Raw genomic sequence first — 20,519 nt, forward strand, 5'->3', positions numbered from 1 at the left:
TACATAGGGACACCAAGACACCAAGACACGTGGACGGACAAGGCTGGGCATTGGAGTGGCTGCACCCTAGGTTGCACCACTCAAAGAGAGGAGAAGAGAGGAGGGGAAGGACGTGGACGGAGTAGGCATATATGGGATCAATTCTGATCAGTAATTCTGCTACCAGAGAAATATCGTGTTTTTGTGAGGATTTTTGTGTATATATACAATGCCCTGGGTTCTATTTGTATTTCAAATCCACCATGTCTCTGCTTTTGACATCCCCCACATGCAGTGGGCTTATGTTTTATATACCTGCCTCTGGTCTCACAAAACTTTACAGTGTGCTGTACATTTGGGCCCCAAAGATTTAAAAAAATGAAAATAAAATAAATTCAGAGTTTATAGGGTTGGACCCCATGGTGCATGGTTCCCGGACATTCGGACAAGATGTTGAGAAAGAGTGGCTTGCATTTCTGTCTAATTATAAATGACGTGTGTAAAGCCTATGTGACACATGAAGATATCACTGATGTCATAATGTTCAGGTCAAGTCAGGTAAAGTCAATTTTATTTATAAAGCACAAGCTTTTCAAAAGAACAAGTTGCAAATCCAGGCACTTATAGGCCTACTCCATGCTGTGGGGCATTAGTTTGTTTTAAAGGCCAGTGAGAACATGTGTTTTTAATCTGGATTTAAAAATCGCAAAAGAGATGAAGAGTTCAAGAGTTGAATTAGAGCTACAGTGACATCATATAATTAATAATGTTTTATTTTAACCAACCTATAGTATGTTAATGCAACATACTGTAAGTATAGCACATCTGCAGTGGTGAGCTGGTCTCTCTATTCTTCCATTGAGAAAACTCTACCCTGCCTGGTGTCATCTGGGGTAACCTCCTGTTTGACAATATTAATGTGCCACCATCTGTATTATCTCTGCCAGGCGGGGACGAAGATATCGCAGTGTGTGTGTGTGTGTGTGTGTGTGTGTGTGTGTGTGTGTGTGTGTGTGTGTGTGTGTGTGTGTGTGTGTGTGTGTGTGTGTGCGCGCGCATGTGTGCGTGCGTGCATGCATGCGTGCGTGCGTGTGTGAGTATGTGCGTGCGTGTGCGGGCATGCGTGTGTGTGTGTGTGCGTGTGTGTACTGTAATAATGCTGTGTGAACGTGCGTTCACAGGGAAATGTTATTACCCACATAATTGCATGGCCACTGCAGAACTGACCCCCTGCACTCCATAGCACTGACTGCTCGTACTATTGATGATGTCAGAAATGAGGTTCACACATTTGAGTTTTGTGAGTCACACGAGATGAGAGAGTATGGAGTCCAAGGTTAAAACAACACGAGGGAAAAAGAGACAGAGAGAGAGACAAAGACAGTTAGACAGCTAATAATAGATGTAAGAGGAGATTAGAAGAGAGGAAGGGCAAAAAAAGATAGGGAGAAATAGAGTGTCCATGATCTACTGAGATTATTATTATGTTTATGATTATTATTTTGGAATATTTTTTCATCACTGAGAGAGAGGGGGGTGTGGGGGCGTGTGGGTGATGACTAAATGGAGGGTTTTAAGTCCGAACACCAATTCATCATTAAAGGAGAAACATACAAATATAATAGACTGAAATGGCAGATGAAAAAAATAACTGGAGAAAGAGAGAGCCTGAATGCCTGCTAGTGCTAATCAACATAAAACAGATTTAAACAGGGCAGAGAGAGAAAGACAGCTCCTAGGGAGTGGGTGAATGCACAGCGCACATTACGAGGACAGACAGACCACTTCAAAGAGGAGGAGGAGGAGGAAGAAGAAAGAGGACTGGTGCATCATGGGACAAGTGGAGAGTTCTTGTATGGATTCCATTAATGCTGCTGGCTGGGTTAAGTGGCAGAGATAGGGAAGCTGTATCGGGTCATAACTTACATAAACCCACACACTATGCATACAACATGCGTGCATAACACGCACGCACGCACAAGACTCCATTTGATTGTTTGGGGCCAATCACATCATCACATGGTTACCGAATATTGTACTGTTAGCTTGCAGCTGGTTCAGGTTAGCCACGGTCAAGTTTAATCTCTGATTTGGGGAGGTTTCATTGAATTGTAGTTAATTATTGTTAGTTAAGGTTAGGTAGCCTACTATTAGTATAGCCTAATTTTAAAGGGGATGTATTGTGATATTTTGTTTAAATAAGTGTTAAAAAGCTCTATTTTCGTGTGATACATTTGGCATTTCAGATTAACGCATGTGATTGATGTGAAATGGATCTTGCATGGCTAGAAGAGTCCATGGTTGTGTTATTGCGTGGGGTATGTTTCAGGCTTGGCATGGGTTTGTTTTGGAGAGCTTAAATTTACAGTGGGGTAAAGATCTGGGGAGGGCATTTAGAGTGTCCAAGCGCTTATTAGGGGTTCCTTTACCAATGGTGTCTGGCAGCAAGCAGCTCATTAATCCACCACCTCATACGTTTTTATACACAAACCACTGGAACTTTTTCAGTGAACATTTCACCAGGGAGATGTGGTGTTTGTCGTGAGACAGACGGCAACGGAAAGAAAATGAACAACATCAACAACTTAGAGCTGAAGTGAATCATTAAACTTGCTGGCAGCTCCTGACTGGAAGCTTTTAGCTCTCCGTCAATAACTCATTTGATCACAGTAATAATAATAATTGAAAAAGCCGCTCTGTTATGTTGATGTATATGAGCCGACAGTTGATTTGCACTGGCTTTCTTTCCATCACTACCTCTCTGCATCCCTCTTGGCTCTCTTTCTCTCTCTCTCTCTCTCTCACACCTGTAGTTTCATCACAACTCTTTTTAGATTTGCCTATTATATTTTAAATCCCTGCACGCCTGCCTCCCCATTTGCTCTCTCTCTCTCTCTCTCTCTCTCTGTCTCTCTCTCTCTCTCTCTCTCTCTCTCTCTCTCTCTCTCTCTCTCTCTTTCTCTCTCTCTCTCTCGCGCACACTGATGTCCTCGTGTGGGAAGTGCAGAGTCATTAAAAACAAATCTACGGCACCGCAAACAGGCCGCCCGTAGTTGATTAGACCCTGCCCAGTAAAAGCCCATAGTAACAACATTGATCCTATAATAATTCTACACTGACAATTCGTTGGTTTTTACATTACATTGATCATGTTTCCCCTTCATCCCCATAACCTGTGGAGTGCCTCAAGGTATTTTCCTCCTTCTAATCTAATCTCTCAAGAACAGATTCTGAGCTACGCTACATAATCTGTCAGCAGGGCCATTCAGAACGTGTATACATTGTTGATAGTGGGAATGAAAACACAGGCGCACCACAGGAAGTGGAGGGCTGAGGGCCGGGCCAACATCCTGTTATACACATTCTATCGAGGCCTGCCCCCAGAGGCAAATTCAAAGGAAACAAACACCAGAGGGCGCTGTTTTTCCTTTTTGCCGATGGGTTCCCGATTGCACCCTATCTATCTATCTGTCTTACATACATAAAAGGACAGTAAATCTATACAGTGAGTAAAATGTGGAATATTCAATCTATCGACAGTGAAAAGCATTTACTTCAGTTTGCGTCAGTAAAACAACTTACACTAACTAAATACGGCTCATGTTAGGCCTCATGTGAATGTGATACAGACAAGCATAACATATTATACTGTATTTGACAGGTATATGTATTTCTATCTGCATGTGCCCCCACCAATTATTCAGTGTTCTGCTGATTTGCACAACACCACTCCTACGGTTCCACTCCTCCCACATCAGTGCACAGCAAGTCCCCAAAATAACAAACACACAGCAGGCAAGAACAAACTCACCACTGTGCCTCGAGAAATTGTTAGTTCACCTGTCCACAGTGCATGTCACGCCAGTTCACTGGGCCAAAATAGGGCTCTGGGTGAGTGAGTTTGCATTTGTGTGTAAGGCAGAGAGATTGTGTGTGTGTGTGTGTGTGTGTGTGTGTGTGTGTGTGTGTGTGTGTGTGTGTGTGTGTGTGTGTGTGTGTGTGTGTGTGTGTGTGTGTGTGTGTGTGTGTGTGTGTGTGTGTGTGTGTGTGTGTGTGTGTGTGTGTGTGTGTGTGTGTGTGTGTGTGTGTGTGTGTGTGTGTGTGCTGATTCCTCATCTCCTATAATGCTTGCTGGGCCTGCTAACATTAGACACTGTGCACACCAGTCCGTTGACTGAGATGAACCTACAGCATGAAGCCCTAGCTGGCACTAGACCAGGGCTTCTCTAAGTGGGTGTCCTGTACCCCATGGGTGCCTTGACGCAAGTCCAGGGGTGCCTCAGAATACTTTGATAATATTTGGAATTTAGAATTTAGACCCTCTATTCTTAGTCAAACGGACTTGAGTTAAACTGTATTTGGTGTATTTTCAGCCTATAGTACACCAAGTCTCTTCACTAAAAATAACAGGTCTACAAGCTCACAATGTGCCACAAAGCTTGTAGATCTATAATATATATATATATATATACACATGCACACATGCACACACACGTGCACGCACATGCACACACATGTGCACGTGACTTCTCGCTGACACTGGTAATGACACATCCTTGATCATTGTCTCTTGTCTTATTTGTCTGTTTCAGAAGAAAGAATGGCTCTGTCTGAACTGTCAGACACAGAGGCTGATGTCTGGAGGCCTGGCTGACGACCCTTCACTTGCTGTCCCTCACCCTTCCCCCAAGCACCAGCCAATGGGCTCGCCCCGTCACCAGGCGCCGGCCAATCAGCAGAGCACTCTCCCCAAAGCCTCTACCCAACAGGCACCTCAGACCAAACTCCAGGCAGGACCAGCACCTCCAACCACAACGGCAGCCAAACAACCGACGGACACCAAGACCACATCGGTGCCGACCTCCAGCGCCCCTGCAGAGACAGAGAAACCCTCCAAGACCACTGAGGACAAAGCCAGAGCTGAACTAGAGAAAGCACCTGCCAAAGAATCCAAACTGTTCCAGAAGACAGGGGAACAGATAACCCCCATCAAAGAGATTAAGAAGTCCAGAAATTATGACGTGAGTTGTTTTTCTCTGTAATGACGCCTTGCAAAGGCCTTTTTTTCCAGAGTATTAGCCTGCTTGCCCATAGACTACTATCCCGCGAAATTGACCATAATGCACACTGCAGCCATTTTGCTCCTGCTTGCATATTCGAGGATGGGAAGTTGCCTAATCCTGTACTGTTAAGTACAGTCCTGTACTCTAAAGGCTTTCATAGTCTAGGTTTTCGGTGGTGAGGTGACCACCGGAGCTGAAATAACGTTGAGCGGTGGTGAGTAAAAACAGAGAGAAGGGCTGGGGCGGTGGTTTGCTCTTCACCGCGGCTCGTGACGTCATGTTGTAGTTCGGTGGTCACCTCACCACCGAAAATCCAGACTAGGTATGTTATCTTTATGATAAATAATAGGTGTACACAACATTCCAATGTTTATGTAAGCTGCCATTAAATGCTAATACTATACAAACTTTCTACTTAGTTCAATTTAATATCTAGTTTTTATTTAGTGTTGCTGTGCATTTTACAAGATGCTTTCATAATAATATGCAGGCTAATGCACTAGAATAAAGCTTGATTAGTGTGCATGTTGCATTTTGCATGTCCATCTTTGCTCAGCTTTGCAGTTATGCAGTCACACAACCAGACCTGAGGGTTACCAGCGCAGAAACCCTAAATGAGGGAATCATTCTTTCTCAAGATGATTTATTTGTGGTTCATCAGTCACTAGATTGAAGAGAGTGAAGAGAGTGAAGAGTGACAGTAAAGGGAGTTGATTGAAATTAGATATGGGTCTTGAGTCAATTTCAAACCCATGGCTTAGCAGTTCAACCACCAGAAATGCTTTTTTGTTCCTGCAAAATCTCATCTCATCACATTGCGTTTTTATCCTTGAAAGACAGTAAAAAAGAAATCCTGCAGTGTCTTCACTTATATAGCCAAAAGGTTGTAACTAAAGTACAACATTTTGGTCACACTGACCTTCATCAGGTATTAAACACCATTAAACATCATTTTTGGTAAATGAAGCCAGGGTGCAGGATTTATTTTTTTCTGTCTCATGCATTGACTTCTACTACGCACCTGTCCGTAAAGTAGTAAAGTAAAGTAAACTACTAAATACAAACGAAGTCGTTTTGTTCCACAAGGAGGGGTAGTGCACCAAAGCATTATGGTCATTGTATGAATTATTCAGCAATCCAGTCAAACCCTAGTCAAATAATTGAAAGATTCTGGCCATGGGTGCAAATTTAAAATTGTGCTACTGTTATGTAGGCTACTTGTACAAAACAATACTATTAACATTGAGTGACTGCAGTTTCTTCCAGCAGATGTCCCTTTAAACAATATATACCTATACAGTATACCTCATCAAATCCCACCAAAACCTTCTCCCCTGTGTGTCACCTGTGCTGTGTCTCTCCTTATCTGCTTCTCTGTGAAGAAGAGAAAATGTGAATAGCAGTGAGTGGACTACCCTTTACCCCTGCAACAAAAAACAAAAGGCATGACAAGTCACAGAAAGATTTCTTTTGACTCCATTTCAAATACTCAGGAACCCGGAGGGGATATTTATAGGACCAAGTTGAATAACGATTCTCCTTTTTCCAGACTGTGTGACGTCCATTCCTCTTTGGAAAGCTTGTCATTGATTCTGTCTTTGCAGAGTGCTGAGACTGCAGGTGGCAGCGCGACAGCGCACAGTACACACTGTAACCTGGGAACAGAAAGAGAGGAGTAGAAGTGCGTGCGAGAGGGGGGGGGGATACAAATAAAAAGCAAGAGAGAGATAATTAATATGACCTTTTCTTACTCTGTGATAGATGGTTTCTTGAAACATGAATGGGGGTTGGTGCACGTTATGAATAGGCTACACCTCCAAGTACTGCTGACTGAGAGCTAGTGAAATGCCACACAGTAGAGCTCTGTGTTCAGTTAAAGCTGCATAGAGCACTGCTTACCGTCTGGGGACCCCCATGGGGGTCCTTGGTGGTGGTGGGGGTTCAAGAGAACTAGTGGCATAGATAGCTCTGCATGGTCTTGAGATTCTTGCTTCAACTTTCTATTCCTAGTTTAGACTCTATAGTATAGGGCTGTATTTTGCGTGTCTTAAGTATATACCAGGTCTTATTCCCTAACTTGAGTAAACTAAAGACCTGGAGGCGTGATCAATGCCATTTGGCTATTCTGAGTGGCCAAAGAGCATTGTCCAGGTCTTTAGTTTACTCAAGTTATAGGGAATAAGACCTGGTACTTAAGACACGCAAAATACAGCCTTATAGCTTTGTAGCAAAGTAACTTTGTTGAATATTGGTCAAAAAAGGGTTTTGTGCTTATAGCAATAATGCAGTGTCACAGTTGGTAGCACTGTTGCTTCACAGCTAGAAGGTCCTGTGTTCAATTCCCTTCGGGGACGCTGTGGGCACTGGGGGCGCATTTTCTCCTCCACGTCATCATACCCATAATTGCGAACGCAGTGAGCATTTACTATGAGACCTAGCAGATCATGTCTGTCTGTCTGTCTGTCTGTCTGTCTGTCTGTCTGTGTGTCTGTCTGTGTGTGTGTGTGTGTCTGTCTGTCTGTCTGTCTGTGTGTGTGTCTGTCCCGCTATCCAAATATGGAGTGTGTTGCATCAGCAATCACTCAGCTCCATATATGGGCACAAAAGTGGCCAGGTCCACTCAGCTCCATATATGGGCACAAAAGGGGCCAGGTCCACATATACAGTAACAGCGGGACAGACACACAGACAGACAGACAGACAGACATGATCTGCAGGGTCTCAGCTGCGTTCGCTTCCCGCGTTTGCGCGTCTTACTGGTCTACAGTAGGTGGGGTTAGTTGGCGAAAGGGCCTTTCTGTGTTCTCCCCATGTCCCCACGGGTAGGCACCCTCACAAAAAACATGCAGTAATCCTGGTCTCTAATCTGCCTCCCCCTGGTCTGGGGCACCTGATGGAGGGGAAAGGAACTGGTTGGAATAACGTGTTCCTTCCACGTGCTACATCCTACCGGGGAAACTCCCCCCTGTCAGGTGATGAGAAGAAGCCTGCTCGCTCCTCATGCATTGAAGGAAGCATGAGCTCAGTTCGGGGCTCTCCCCAGGTTGGCAGAGGGAGAGTAGCGCCCAGGATTACACCTTAGGTACTGTAATAATTGGCACTCTGTGAAAAATGGGTTACAAAATTGTGGGATAAAATAAATAAGAAGAAGAAGAAGTCACCCAGCCTAGAGATGTGTTCGGCGGAGCACTCCTTTAGTTTTGTGTAGAGAACATTCTCAATTGAAGGACAGATAACGTGAATTGTTTTATTTATATTATCTGTAGAGCTGAAAGGGATTCAGGAGGGCACAGTGCTCAAACACGGAGCAATGATTATTGTTCAAATGTTTACTATTCTATACGTTATCTTTATTCGTCATCCAACAAAGCTTTTCTTCAAGTAAAAGGCACAGAGCTCAATGTAGCACTAAAACTCATTCACTCTGTGTACTAGTTCAGACATTGTTTTTTCTGCCGTTGTGCCAATCCCCCCCCCCCCCCCATGTTTTTATGTCGTTGTCATTACCGTTCTGGTCTGGGGAATGTGTAGAGAAGACAATCAGGTCTCCACCGATACACTTAGAGTCGCAACTTCTTCTTTTCACCGGGAGCGTATTGAATTCAGAGGAACACGGTATCCCTCCTAGATCCAGGCACCTCGACCAACACGTACTGTAGGAGTCGCTAATGCAGCAACATGAGCACGAGCAATTGTTTTCCTTGGAGCACCCGGCCAAGCCAGAGGCACCGGAATTTACCACAGTTTACCCCTGCAGCACCTGGACGGCCTTATTATGAACATATTTAGCTTTCATTCATTTATTTTAACCTATTATTATCTCTAGAGTTGTGAGGAACTCAAAGGGCATATTGCATGAATTACTAACACCCAACATGATAATTAACATTTTTGTTTGTCTTTTCCCTCAGCTACGTTAAAGTCAATAATGTCACACTCAGTATAAAACAAACTGAGGAACGTCTTCCATTGCCCACCTGTGTGATGCGGTGCAATGTGGAATTTAATAGTGTGAGCCGTACGTAAAATACGTCATCAAGGCCACACCCCCTTTTGCAAAACTCACGCTAAAAGGGTTCGTTCGGATAATAGTCACACTGAGCACACTGCCAATACAAACTAATAGGCGAGTGCGCTCCCGGTGCGCATTTCCGAACGCACCCAAAGTGTCTGTTAAGCACCACGTCTGACCACACTAAAGGGCTGTATTTTTTATGTCTTAAGTACCAGGTCTTATTACTTAACTTAAGACCTGGAGGCGTGGTCAATGCTCTTTGGCCACTCAGAATAGCCAAATGGACACGCAAGACACGCAAAATACAGCCCTATAGCTTGCACCGCTATGTACATCCAAAGGTACAAATGGAGGAATGAACACAGAGGAAGTTACTGTGTAAAATATTGAGTACGGTCAACAGGAGTGAATGTCACACTGATGTTCCAATCTTTATTGTATGATGTTCGATCATTTCTTTAAAACCAATTTTTATCTTTGTTCATCCATACCTTCATTTTACCAGGTCAGTCCCTTTGAAATCATGATTTGGCATGTTATGCTTGGATTAGGGTAGGCAGAGCCATTGATTTAAGAGGGATATTTTTTACAGTTTTGCTGTAATTGGAACCATGTAACAAACACAATTGCAATGCCAAATGCATGCTTGTATCATTACCACTACTCTTTGTAAGTTGTAGAGGTGTGGTCAGCAACTTGTAGCATAACATGATGCCAATCTTTTATCAATGGCTCTGTCTCGTAGACAAACAACATACCGGTAAACCAAAAAACATATAAACCAATAAACTGCAATATGTAAAAATGTACTATTTTTAATAACAATATTAACACTTATCAGTTACCAGTCATTGCACTACTTTTAGTTTGCCTGTTTAATATCTTACAACTATACTTTTTATTTCATTCTTTAACTAACCACTGCATGATAATATAGAAGACACTAATTTCACTTCGTGTTGTAAATACAATGCAATTGAGTGAAATTGTTCTATTTGATCTTTAAAGGACAACATGAGTTGTTAGGAGGAATTGACATTTCATACCATACTATTTTATTCAGTGTTGTAAAAAGGAAGGGCATACATCTCAGGTGGAATAACTTGATATATTCCTAATAACCACTACCTTATCCTGCTGTAAGTTCTTTGTGTGTATTTAATTTCTCCTTCTCTGCTCTATATGTTTGTTTGTTTTACCAGTTTTCATCTATGCAAATAAAAGAGTTTTAAACTTGCCATTACACAAGCAACCAGATTAGGATCTGTAAGGTAAAAGTACTTATTTAGGCCCACATAGCCATAGGCCAGTGTAAATGGATATCCATAATATTGTATGCCGCCGTGTATACTGTACATTAAAGTGGCTACCTGTGGCACAATAAAGTCCTCAGCATTCATTTAACTATTTTAAAAGACTTCAAAAAGCCAAACTTCCGTCACGTTGTGAGCTTGTAGATCGGGTATATACTATCAAAATAGTAAAAAACAGGCAAAGATTTTAGGGATAAGGGGTAAGGCACCCGTCGAAAATAGGGCCCATCGGGCCTAAATGGTACTCTACTTACCAGATCTTAACACATCTTCACCACAAGACCACATTATCGTCTCTGTTGGGTGGAAACCTCATGTCCAAAACTGTTACTTTTCAAAACTATACTATTGTGTGACACTGTAGAATGATCAAGTAGGGCATTGATTTACGGAAAGAAACTCTAAAAGTTCAAATAATTAGGAGATATAAGAGGTTTATGCTCGACAGTAATGATATACATCATAAGTTAACCCTGTGTCCTCCAGAGATTCTAATAGATTATCTCCCTCTCTCTCTCTCTCTCTCCCTCTCTCTCTGCCCCCCCCTCCCCCCTCTCTTCTGTCCCTTGCAGGACACCAAGAACAACAGCAACCACGACCTCTCGCGCAGTCCCCAGAGCCTCAGTGACACAGGCTACTCCTCGGACGGTATCTCCAGCTCCCACAGTGAGATCACGGGCCTCATCCAGGAGGAAGAAATGAAGCTGAGCGAGAGGGGAATCAGCGGACGGGGTTCCCCGGGGAGCCCCTCTGAAATCACTAAGCTGGAGAGCTCCATGAGGCCCCTACTAGAGAAGAGCCTATCGGAAGAGAAGGTGGATCGCAGGGCAAGGAGGCACAGGGATCTGGACGAACGAGGGAAGCAGAGGCCCCGGTCCCTGTCCATCACACCGGAGGCATACGACTCAGACGAGGAGCTTGCAGACATCCTGGAGGAGGAGGAGGTTGGAGCAGGTGACTGGGAGGGGAAGCACAAAGAAGTGAAGGAGGACAAGAAGGAGAAGAAGGACAAAGATGCAGAGCCCACAGAGCCCATGACAGATGAGGAGTTCATGAGGAGACAGCTCATGGAGATGAGTGCTGACGAGGAAAACGAGGAGGAGGAAGAAGAGATGGAGGAGGAAGAGATGGAGGAAGAGGATGAGGAAGATGAAGGATATGGCTACCAGAAGCCCAAGAAGAGCCACCACAAGCACACGATCTCTGATTCGGGGAAAGAGAAGCGTCGCCTACAGCACCACTCCAGCAGCTTCGAGGAGGAGACCAACAGCTCCACGGACATGTACAAAGGCTCAGTTGAGGAGGGAGAGGAGGACTCGATGGCTTCTCAGGGAGGCCTGAGGCGCTTCAAAACCATTGAACTCAACAACACCAACAGCTACAGCCGGGACATGGAGCTGGGCAATGAAAACGACCTCAGTCTTGACCGTGAGCCCGAACTAGAGATGGAGAGTTTGACGGGGTCTCCTGAAGAACGTTCCAGGGGCGACTACTCCTCCACCTTGCCTCCCAGCTCCTCGTCCTTTGGTTCAGGCCAGTCCCCCACCTCCATCTCCTCCATGGAAGAGGACAGCGACAGCAGCCCCAGCAGGAGGCAGAGGCTGGAGGAAGCCAAGCAGCAGAGGAAGGCACGGCACCGCTCCCACGGGCCACTCCTCCCCACCATCGAGGACTCTTCAGAAGAGGATGAACTCAGAGAGGAGGAGGAGCTGTTGAGGGAGCAGGAAAAGATGAGGGAAGTGGAGCAACAGAGGATTAGGAGCACCGCTCGTAAGACCAAGAGAGACAAAGAAGAACTGAGGGCACAGAGGCGCAGGGAGCGGTCCAAGACTCCACCCAGCAACCTCTCGCCGATTGAAGACGCCTCCCCGACTGAGGAGAGGAGGCAAGCAGCAGAGATGGAGGAGCTCCACCGGTCCTCTGCGTCTGAATACTCCCCCCAGAGTCTCGACTCTGAGGCAGAGGGATACGAGTCAAAGCTTTATAAGTCGGGCAGCGAGTACAACCTGCCCACCTTCATGTCCCTCTACTCCCCCGTTGAGAAGTCATCGACTGCCACGACGACTACAGCGCCATCTTCAACCTCCAAACCACTGAAGAGTGCAGAGGAGGTGTACGAGGAGATGATGAGGAAGGCGGAGCTGCTTCAGAAACAGCAGAAGCAGCAACAGCAGCCGCAAAATGGCAGGCATGGACAGTACTACGAGGACGACGTCAACGGTCAGGGCTACGATGATGAGTACGAATATGAACAGGAACAAACTGGATACGACAACGAGGCATCGGAGATGGAGACGGATATCTATGAAGAGATCCGTCAGACGTCTCAGAACATCACCAAGATGCAGCAAGCCACCGATGAGCAGGTAGCGATTGAGATCGAGAGCTCCTACCCAGAAAAACAACTCCTGGACACTGGCTCAGCCTTTGCCAAACTGCTGGAGCAAAGCAATGCTCTGCTGACCCCAGGAACCAGCCCCACCCAGATCTCAGCTCCAGTCTCCTTTGCTGAGACTGGAGGACGGATCCCTGATGTCCGTGTGACACAGCATTTCACTGCCAAAGATGGACAAAAAGACAAGAGTCAGACAGGGAAGAATGGCATAACACCTGCAGTGGCCGCCACAACGATCGCAGCCTATGGCGTTTATGCCAGAGATGCAGTGACCGTTTCTCAGACTACGTCAAGCCATACTATAACATCCACTCAGGCTGGTATGTACAGCAGGCACACGGGAACACCCTCCACATCCACAACTACAGTCTCTAGTGTATGTAGCAAGATAGCCGAGATCACACAGGCATATAGCCAGAGGGAGGTGATCACCAGAAGGGTAGGAGAGACCAGGGGAGTCCAAGCACGAGACAGCTCAACATCTTCAACTGAAAGAATTATCGAGCCTCGCTCTCCTAAGTATACCACCTACTACAGGAGCACCAGTCCTCCTCTGTCTCCTTCGCCTCCAACGCAGAGTCCCACCCGCTCACCATCTAGGAGGGTAACAGTTGAGTTCTCTACCCAGACATTGAACTCTGGAATGGGGGTGCAGCCAGACAGTGCTGGACCCACATCTCCAGTATTGGCTCAGGCCACCCAGACCTCACACCGGTCCAATTCCCCACGTATCTACCGGCAGCAGTCTTCCCAGGATGCCCCATACTCTCCGCCACCAAGCCCGTCTCGGCCGATGACAGTAAACACAGCCACATCCCCTCTGTCCTCGCCTACTAGATTCAGTCGTCAGTCAACATTTGAGGCATACTCCCCCTGCGGCAGCCCACCTGACACGCCACCTTACCACCATCAGTCTCCTACACACACCTTTTACCAATCACAGAGAGTGGAGAAGGTGAACGTGGGAACCAGCATGGCCCCAACAGTCTATAGCAGAGGTTCCCTGTCCATGGACAATATCTCCCTTTGTCGTATATCCACTGTTCCAGGCACGTCCAGGGTGGAACAGGGCCATATGATCCAAGGGGGTAGTGTTGTGGATCTCAGGGCACTCTCAACACAAAATCCTGCCATAATGACTGACCAGGGAATGGATCTCACTTCCCTGGCCACAGATAGTAGGAAGTACCATGGTGGACCGGAAGGAGGCAGACACTCGACAATTGTGCAACCACTGATTATGAACCTAAACACCCAAGAGACCACCACGCCAACCACCGTGAGCGTCACTGTTGCTGCCTCCATGTTCATGACTCAGCCGGTGTACGGGGACCCACACCAGAACCGTGTGGATCTGGGCCAGGGTATGGGCCCAGCTGTGTGCCTCTCCCAGAACAAACCACCAACCACTGATCCAGCAATACCAAAGATTGATGCCAAACTGGAAGACCTGAACATACAACAGATGGAGCTGCAGAGACAACAGGAGAAGCTCCAGATGCAACAAGAGATTCTTGAGCAGCAGCTTCAGCAGCACCATCAGATGCAGCAGCATCAACAGACGTCTGCCCTGGCTAGGTTCAACCTCACTGGCCAGATTGCACCTTTGCTGAAGAAAGATCTGATGGTCAGCCAAACCAGCAGTGCCTCGGCTTTGGTCAGTTCTGTATCTCCAGCCGTCAACTCTGATTTGTATGGCACTGGTGTCATTGAGCTGAAAGGACAGCCTGCTCCTCCTGGTATGATGACCGCACCTGGGCCTAATGCGCCCCACAGTATGGTGGTACAGATTGATGGAGGACCAGGTCAAGAAGGAGCCGTTACTCAACTGGTGAAGGTAGAAGAAGGGCAGGATGCCATGGATCTGACTGGAGGTCAGATTAAACCAGACAACCAGCCAGCCTGTTGTGATGTTGTTTACCGGCTGCCGTTTGGTGGGAGCTGCGTTGGTGTGACAGAGAAGGAGGGCATAAGGCCTCCTTCTGCTCCACCCCTCACCTATGAGTCTGAACCGGAAGGCCAAACTGGAAGGTACGAGTACCAAATGGATGGCCGTAAGGCCTACACGCTGCCTTTTCCTGGCAGGCTTCAGCCCTCAATGTCTGATACAAACTTAGCAGAAGCTGGGCTGCAGTCCTACCACTCTAAGCTAGATCCACAATTTCAAGCCACCGGGGAACTTGCAGTGGACCTCACCTCTATGAAGTATGCCTATGAGGCAGGTTATATGGGCATGGGGATGCAGTATGGCTCATATACTGATTTACGTCACGGGGGGGACCTCACAGCACAAGCCCTTCCCATTAGGAGGTTTAATTCACTCTCTAATATTAGTTCGGACTATGGCTACTCTCCTCGTGATATAGCCGGCTTTGGGGAGTCCAACTTGGCTCAATACAGTGCCACTACTGCCAGAGAGATCAGCCGTATGTGTGCAGCACTTAATTCCATAGACCGGTTTGGAAGTAATCCAGACTTGTACGGCAATTTGGGGAGAGGAACTGGGCCTGGTTCCTCCAGACTTGCTGCTGGTTTGGGAATGCGATCAAACGTGTTGTTTGGAGCAGACGGGAAGGCCATTTCTCACAACCAAGCCCTGACCAACCTCATCAATGCCAGGCAGGCCAGTCTCAGAGCCATGTACCCCACAGCAATGAGGTCCGCTGATGGGATGATATACTCCACCATCAACACCCCCATTGCCTCAACCGTGCCAATTACCACGCAGCCTGCCTCAGTCCTTCATCCACTGCTGAGAGGCGTGTACAGGCCATTATTCCCCTCTGCCAACATGACACCTGTGCCCCTATCCAGTCTGACCAGGCTACCAATGAATCCCAGAATGCCACTTACGGGGCAAGCTCCCTTCCGTTACCCATCACCGAGTCCTTTCCAGGCGGCAGCCACAACTGCTGCCTCCACGTTTGCGGAAACCACCCCTGCACCAGTCGGTGTACCCATGTCTGTTGCCATGCCAGCCACTGGCGCTGTCCAGGACACACCTGTCTACTTGGGCATAGGTGCCACTGTCACCTCCACGTCCTCACCGACAGGAACGGTCACCATTCCAACAGAGACACAGCAGCAGCCAATCAACTTGTCCCAGGCCCACTTGAACAGTCAGCAACAACAGCAGCAGCAGCAACAACAAGCAGGTGCTCAGCCTCAGCCAGTGGCCCACGCCTATCCGCAAACCCAGGGCTACGCCCAGCCTCCCGTAGGCCTCCCCTCTGCCCAGAGTGGTGGAGTTCCCGTCCCAGGGGGTCTACCTCCATTCCCTCCTCCTGGAGCCATCCACAAGGAGGGGGAGACAGAGGAGGAGAGGTTGCACAGGCAGCAGGAGCTGCTCCTACAGATGGAGAGGGAGCGCGTGGAGCTGGAGAAGCTACGGCAGCTACGCCTGCAGGAGGAGTTGGAGAGGGAGCGAATGGAGCTGAAGCTACACCGCGAGAAGGAGCAGCTGCTGGTGCAAAGGGAGATACACGAGCTTCAGAACATCAAGGAACAGGTAGAACAGGAAGCTGAGGTGATAGAGGTTGTGTCCACCGAAGACCTGTAAAAATAAAAAAGAGAAATAAAAAGCAGACCTCTATAGCGCCAACCTGGCTTGCGATACTCCTTTGGTCTTGCCTCTGTTTAACTCCTATTGGACAGGGGAGGTCTGAATTGATATTGCTGAGTGGTGTGCTTCAGACAAAATTGAAATTGTTTCAACCTCAGAACAGATCGGCATGCAGTGACTTTTTACAGGTCTTGGGTGAACAAACGGTCTAGGGAGTTTGTTTGTTTCTGGTGTTTTCATTTGGCAAGGTTGTTTTGTTGTGGTATACTGTGCTGGTGGTCTTTTGTGTTTGGTTTTGTAATGCTGTTCTTGTACGTTTTTGTTTGTTTGTTTGTTTGTTTGTTTGTGGTTGGTTGAATAGGGATACTGATACTTTTGGTGAAAATCGATGAAAAGCAAGCCTATATGTGAATGGTCTCATCTGCATGCTTGTTGTTGTTTTGGTGGTTTTATGTACTGCGAAAAATGCTGCTTTGACAGATGAAAAAGACACTAATGAAAAATATTTTCCAAAACAGGACCCCTAAAGTTACCTAAAAAGCACAAATGTGTGCAGGGTTTTGCAGATGTGTTGCAGTATCAATCAGACCATCCTACAAATTCCACATTTTAGATTATAATTTTAGTTATAAAAGTGATGTTACGTGTTTGTAGACAAAATATTGCATCATACTGTATGTCAATAAATTAAATCAGTCAAAACCTGGCTTTATGCAGGGTACCCCAACTGAGATGACTTAATGATCCATGTAGACCTGTATCAAATTTAAATAAGGAACAGTAATACAATTATAACATAAACACAATATAACACTCAGTTGTTTCCAAGAAGTCTACTTGTCTGTGTCTAACCTTAATGAGGAAAATGTACCATCAATGACCGGTTGGTTTATAGCATGTTTTGTTGTTGATAGTGAGATTTGCCAGGAAAATGTACAGATTCTTCCATGAAATTATGTAGTATTAATTACTCAAGTTCAAGTTATTCCACATACAATAAATTGTAAATCACATTTCACAAATAGGCTATGTCAATGATATGAAATGCAAATCCTTAATAAGACAATAACAATATGCACTTGGCAAAATACAGGTTTCACTAACTTGGTTTCCGTAGTTCATGACTTAAACATGTTTTAACAGGTAACAGGATTGAGGGCCTAATGTGATGATTTGCTTCTTTTTCAATAGAACAAGCAATTGAAAAACTTAACAGTTAACTCTGTAAAGCAGGTTTGAAAGACTTTCTTATTGTGAATGAAATACTGTAGAGATGGAATGACTAATATGCATCTCATTATCCTACAGTATAAGCATAAGAAACCCCTAATTCCTAATTCCCACCTGCGTGCCATGTCGAGCCTGTACGCACAGAGAAAATGCATTTTGCTACAGTATGACAAGCAACTCCACCGGTAATGTACATGCTGCCCTTCATGTATGCTATATGCTTCCATGCTTTGTATTTTACAAAGCAACAGTAGCTTATGCTTATCTAACTTGGATCCATTTTCAAAACTAATCCATCAGCACAAGAATAACACTCCATTCATGTGCTCCGTTGCAGGTGTCTTGGCTTTTGGTTGCCATTCTTGTGTTTGATTTGGATTCGTTGAGATTAAGATTGGAACTCATAGGAACAGAATGCCGTATTTAGAAATGCTAACTATCCTGTCCTGACCTCTCCTCCTTCCCCTCGACTCTCTACTCCTTCATCGTCTTACCGCACTGCCTCCTCCACCTATACCTCCTATATGTCTTCCTCCTGTATCTGTGTCTCCATCTCCACCCACTCCTGTGCCTCCACCAGGTCCTTCAGCATCAGCAGCAGGAGCGTGAGAAGCAGCTGGTTCTCCAGAGGGAACAGCTGGCCCAGCAGAAGTCCCAGCTGGACCAGATCCAGTCCCTGCAGCAACAGCTGCAGCAGCAGCTGGAAGAGCAGAAGAGACAGAAGACAGCGGCCGCAGCAGCTCAGGTGACTGGACCGCAAAATTGTTAGCGGTATTCAGCAAACAAAATGCAGTAACAGAAAGTTGATTCAGCACTGCTTTGTGTTAGATTTAGTTTTATACTTTGTGGATTAATTGACATCCAGGTGGGTCATCATACTCACCAGTGCCCAAAATCTGAGCTCATACTCACTGACCTGAGATCAGATTCAAAAAATGTCTTCTACATCCTGACAGTTTTCTGAAAAAGCTATGTTTCTATGTCAGTCGTTCTTCGATTTTTCAAAAATCGCAGATCTACAAGCTCATAGCGCGCCACCGAGTGGCGCGCTATGAGCTTGTAGATCTGCTTGTAGATCTGCGATTGTTCAATAGCTAAAGCATAGCATAATGCTAACACCAAAAGGGGTTCCCGGCCCAAAATGGGTTAAAAGACATGCATGTTAATTAAAGTTCTCAATATTCCTGAAAATTTAAATTAAACCCGACCCAAAAAGTGATTTGGGCCCTATTTGAGTCCGGTCGTAATATACAATATTGAGCCCAGCCCGACCCATACCAAACTGGTCAGCAGTGGTTCAGAGAGTGAGAGAGACAGAGTGGGGAAGAGAGAGATAGAGGAAGGGAAGAGAGACGTAAAAACGTATTCCATGATATAAAAACTAGTCACCAGTCACCACTGTTGCAACGGACAAACGAAAGATCGGTACTTCCATAGTGCATAGTTTTCACGCTGTAAAAAGGTGAGCGAGCCAAAAGCATATTGATCCGTTAGTTTGTCGATTTGTCGGTTTAACCTCATCAATTAGGCAGCTTACACTTCCTGGAGCTGGCGGCGTTACTTCGAAATAAGACTCACAATTATTCATATCATGAAAAACTGTCAGTCCACAACGTCTCTCTCCTTATTGGCGAAGAACAAAAACGTACCTCTTTATTATCCTTCTAAAGTGCAATCAAGGGTTGCAGACTTGTTTGTTAAAGCTTGTAAAACAGCAATTTTTCTTTATTATGACCATAATTTGACTCGACAAATCATTTATTGATATATTTATCGCGCAACCAGAACTCTATCTGACCCAAACAATTTGCATACATTGTCTTCCCGACCCTTTGGATCCCGTTGGGCTCGGGCTGAAATGAAGAACTCAAATTCTTAAGTATCTTCACGACATCTGGAGGTTGGAAAGCTCTGGGGCAGTTCAACCCAGCTCTCATCGTTGTGATTGTCTGATTCTCACACAGCTCTCATTTCACTATTTCACAATATAATTATACATTTAATACTCTGAAAACATAATTTCAAGTCATCTTTAAAAGGTGGACTGGGCTGGAATTTGGAGACCCCTGAGGAGCTGAAGACAAAAAAGAAAATGTATTTAGTTATGCTTAAAGGTGATATAGGCAAGTTTTCAGCCAAAAATCAACATATTTATCTATCTATATTTGTGGCCTTATTCCCTCTATCTTCCCCTATATTTTGATGCTGAGCTGCTGCCCTGTAGACATACACTCTCCCTTTGTCTCCCTCTATGTGTTTGTATCTGTTTATATCCACTGTTGTTTATGTCGCGGGACGGAAGCGTCGTGTTGGGAGGAGGGTCTGTGTGGGGGGTGACGCGGAGTCTTAGCCAATTGCAGCGCGAGGCTGTGACTGCATGTGTGTTCGACCCAGCAGTATTATAATGAAAACGCAATGCGATTTCATTGCAACTTGCAATGAAATCGCATTGGTGAAACTAAGATATGGGGATAATATTATACTTGCAATTTGCAAGTATAATATTATCCCCATATCTTAGTTTCACCATTGTTCATGTGAAATAGTATGTTTATGATGTAATATGTAAACCTGTTGAAATTATGAGAATCGCTATGTATAGCGCATGGTTTGGTGGTCCGGCCGGCTTGAAGCTTGCATTCAACCCGTGCTCGCCAACGGTGACAAGCCGTCGCTGATCATCATAGCGATGAATAACCGTGGACAAAGTAGTTCACATGAACGATGCTGTAGTGGCTGGGGCATTTGAGGGGCAATATGTTTTATATGCACGATTACAAATGAAAGATAATTGAATTGAGAGCCAGTGAGTCTGCTCCACTACTTCCTACTTCCTCATTTGCGGGACTCGTCGTGTCAGTCTTGTGATATTGTGATTACGCTACAGTTACCCTTAAAAAAACATGTCAACTCAATGTCATTGTTGTAACTATGATATCGATAGAAATTCATAATTTTTTAA

At 45.6% G+C, this 20,519-nt stretch overlaps 2 protein-coding genes across 2 annotated transcripts in view; both read left to right on the plus strand.

Moving 5' to 3' along the window:
* The window catches only part of mtcl2 (microtubule crosslinking factor 2), a 272,313-nt gene that overhangs the window by 72,475 nt on the left and 179,319 nt on the right, over positions 1-20,519 (plus strand). The gene's annotated exons all lie outside the window — the stretch shown is intronic.
* The window catches only part of bsna (bassoon presynaptic cytomatrix protein a), a gene marked incomplete at its 3' end in the record, with an annotated part of 107,723 nt that overhangs the window by 66,955 nt on the left and 20,249 nt on the right, over positions 1-20,519 (plus strand). The window contains 4 exon segments of the mRNA XM_080764534.1: positions 4,572-5,000; positions 10,943-16,273; positions 17,519-17,560; positions 18,138-18,302. Of these exon segments, the coding sequence (XP_080620660.1) occupies positions 4,572-5,000; positions 10,943-16,273; positions 17,519-17,560; positions 18,138-18,302 (5,967 nt within the window).

Source organism: Protomyctophum bolini, assembly GCF_963924005.1.
Source record: "Protomyctophum bolini genome assembly, chromosome: 5".
In the NCBI taxonomy this organism is placed as follows: Eukaryota; Metazoa; Chordata; class Actinopteri; order Myctophiformes; family Myctophidae; genus Protomyctophum; species Protomyctophum bolini.